This window comes from Borostomias antarcticus, assembly GCF_949987555.1.
Source record: "Borostomias antarcticus genome assembly, contig: scaffold_478, whole genome shotgun sequence".
In the NCBI taxonomy this organism is placed as follows: Eukaryota; Metazoa; Chordata; class Actinopteri; order Stomiiformes; family Stomiidae; genus Borostomias; species Borostomias antarcticus.
In genome coordinates this window covers 15,964-18,491 of record NW_028176752.1, presented here as the reverse complement: position 1 = coordinate 18,491, position 2,528 = coordinate 15,964, and the positions used below count along the sequence as shown (strand labels likewise).

The following is a 2,528-nucleotide window of genomic DNA, read 5'->3' as shown; positions in this document are numbered from 1 at the left end:
ATACGGCCGCTATAGGTGACGATTCGTGTGCGCCGCGTGCGGAAATTACGCGGCCATTTACGGAAACGCGAGATCTGCCGTTTAGTAGCCGCTACGTAAGAACGACACGTCATTCCGAAGTTGCGGCCGCGTGCAAAGAACGCACGTGATCACGTGGGCAGGAACCTCCGTCATAAACTCACCTGGCTGACACTAGATTTACAGGTATTTATATGACTTGGTCTGCACGTCTTTTTCGCACGGTGCAAATATGGTCACTTACTTACTAAACCCTGACCACTGGCTATATTAGCACTTGCAGTACCACTGGCTATATTTAGCATTTACCAGTACAAAAACGAATTAATGCTATATGGGGATATAGCAGCAAGCATTATGATACAAACCAATATAAGACTGAACAGTTTAGAACATTTTATTACACAAAGTACATTACAAATTATAAGTAGGCTATACATATTTACAAGGATGAGGTTTACGGTCTGTCACATTACGCATAGCCAGAAAAGCAAAAAAAAGCATGTACAAGCTCTGGCTAGCAACCCATTATCTGACAATTGCAAAAGTTCTAAAAACAAAAATGAAACAGTGCGCATTCTGTGGCAGGCAGACCGGGAACAGACCGTTGTATCCCACACAAAAAAGGTTAAAATTTACAAAAACTATTTACAAAAAAGGCATCCATCCTGGCAGGCTGGAAAGGCAGGTTTAGGGAGACGGGCTGGGGGTCACCCACATCTGAATCGAGGGTCTGGGCAGAAGAGGTCATCCTCATCTGAATACTCCACTGTGGTCAGGGCTGGAGCTGCGGTCAGGGGCTGGGCTGGGGAGGTCAGCTGGGCTGGAGCAGATGCCTAAGGACATAATGAAATGGCTGTAAAAGCAAGTCGCATACGTTCATTGGAAGCGTGCCATGTCACTGGATACGAGAAAATTAACTGCCTGACATCACATACCTTTTTGCATCGAGCAGGGGCATGTTTCAGCATCTCCTGCAGCTGGGCAGACACCTCCGTCACAGTGGTGCTTGGCTTACAGGCCATAACTGCACCTTTTAACCAAAAAGGGAATGGTTTCAATGCACATGGCATGAAGCAAAGACAATGTATTATTTTGCGAAAATATGAACAATCCCTTACGTAATATGACATTGTAGAGGGTCATATTCTTCAGAGGCTTCTTCCCCCTCTTCCCATGGACGCTGTAGACACACCACACTCTGTGTATGGCAATGGCTGACAGCACCCGCCAGACCACATCTGGCAGATCTTTGCCGCCAATGGAACTCAGATATCGTGTCTGCAAAACATAAAGACAATCCTTTACTTTTACATTTCCTTAACACTTCTCTGCAAAAATAAGGAACAAAGTTCTGCCTTGAAGTTACTCACCATCTTCCTTTGATGATCCTTGTCCTTCAGCTGCTCCTCCAAGACCAGCAGCTCCTCCTCCGTTTTAGCAGGGTGCAGGTCATCCAGTACTGCTCCCCGATAGCTGTCTGCAGACTCGCCGGACAGTCTCTGCTCCAGTCTCTGCTCCAGCCTCATCATTGTCTGTGCCATCTCCCTCAGACTCTGCATGACGCTGGAGAACTGCTGACACATCATCCTCTGGAAGTCTGGATATTAAACACAGATGTGGCTATAAGTAATTGTACGGTCCCATAATGGATATTCAGCTCAAAGTATATCCCTACATGCAGCATGAAGTAGTTCACAAAATTCAGCGTACCAGCATCTGCAGAGCTTGATGGCAACCCTGCTGGAGCTGTTGGTCTCACAGGCGATGGCATCAGAGAACTACCTGAAAACCAGAGGATAAAGGGATGAGCAGGAAACTATGGTGCTGGCGGCGTAGTGATTCTGGCATAAGGGGAAGAATCAACTCGACATGAGACATGTCAGACCCTGACCTGGTCTAGCCGGGGTGCTAATCGCTGATGCATGCTGCTCGTGCCTGGACGTCTGAAGGGCTGAAGGGCCTGGGCTCACAGCGCCTTGGCTCAAAGGACCCGGGCGATGAACATCTACTGCCGAGTAGTGAGATGTGAGATGAGCGAATTAGTGAACTGAGTACATTAGTCTTCAGACATTCCTGAGTTAACTGTAAGTGTGCAAATATGCATAGACATTTCACCAACACAAACATGCATGGATACCTGCATTGATAACTGGCAGAGCAGGCCTTCCGGCTCTGGCACCTGGCATAGCTGGTCTGGTCTGAGTTCTGCCGACCGGCTGCCTGGGCACTGGAACATATAGTAGAGGTAAATTAGCTCAGATTAGTCAACTCAAGTAGTACTCTTTTGGGACTGTTGAATGCACTTTATTATATTACCTTCGTCACTGGAGTCATAGCGTGTGTTGCGCTGTCTCTTCCTTGTGTCTTGGGAGTTAATCCATTGATGACTGCTGCTCAAACACCTTCGCCAAGGCACTGGCTACTTCATAATGCTCTGTGTGTTCCTCAGCAGAGACAGAGGTTGTCATGGCTCCTCTTGATGTGCTTGTGGAGGTAGATCTGGGAGG

General features: G+C 47.5%; 1 protein-coding gene and 1 long non-coding RNA gene across 2 annotated transcripts; both read right to left on the bottom strand.

Annotated features, from left to right (window-relative positions):
• Positions 1-595: 595 nt before the first annotated feature.
• Positions 596-1,580, bottom strand: LOC311328154 (uncharacterized protein; the record flags this gene model as incomplete). Its single annotated transcript, XM_084462170.1, has 4 exons — positions 596-854; positions 957-1,051; positions 1,140-1,299; positions 1,392-1,580. 4 exons carry the CDS (start codon positions 1,578-1,580, stop codon positions 729-731), a joined length of 570 nt encoding a protein of 189 aa, XP_084318296.1. The 3' UTR covers positions 596-728.
• A 168-nt stretch (positions 1,581-1,748) lies between these two features.
• Positions 1,749-2,250, bottom strand: LOC311328153. Its single transcript, XR_014631172.1, has 3 exons — positions 2,159-2,250; positions 1,913-2,029; positions 1,749-1,803 (listed from the first exon to the last, which is right to left on the bottom strand). It is a non-coding gene; the product is annotated as an uncharacterized lncRNA (long non-coding RNA).
• Positions 2,251-2,528: the final 278 nt, after the last annotated feature.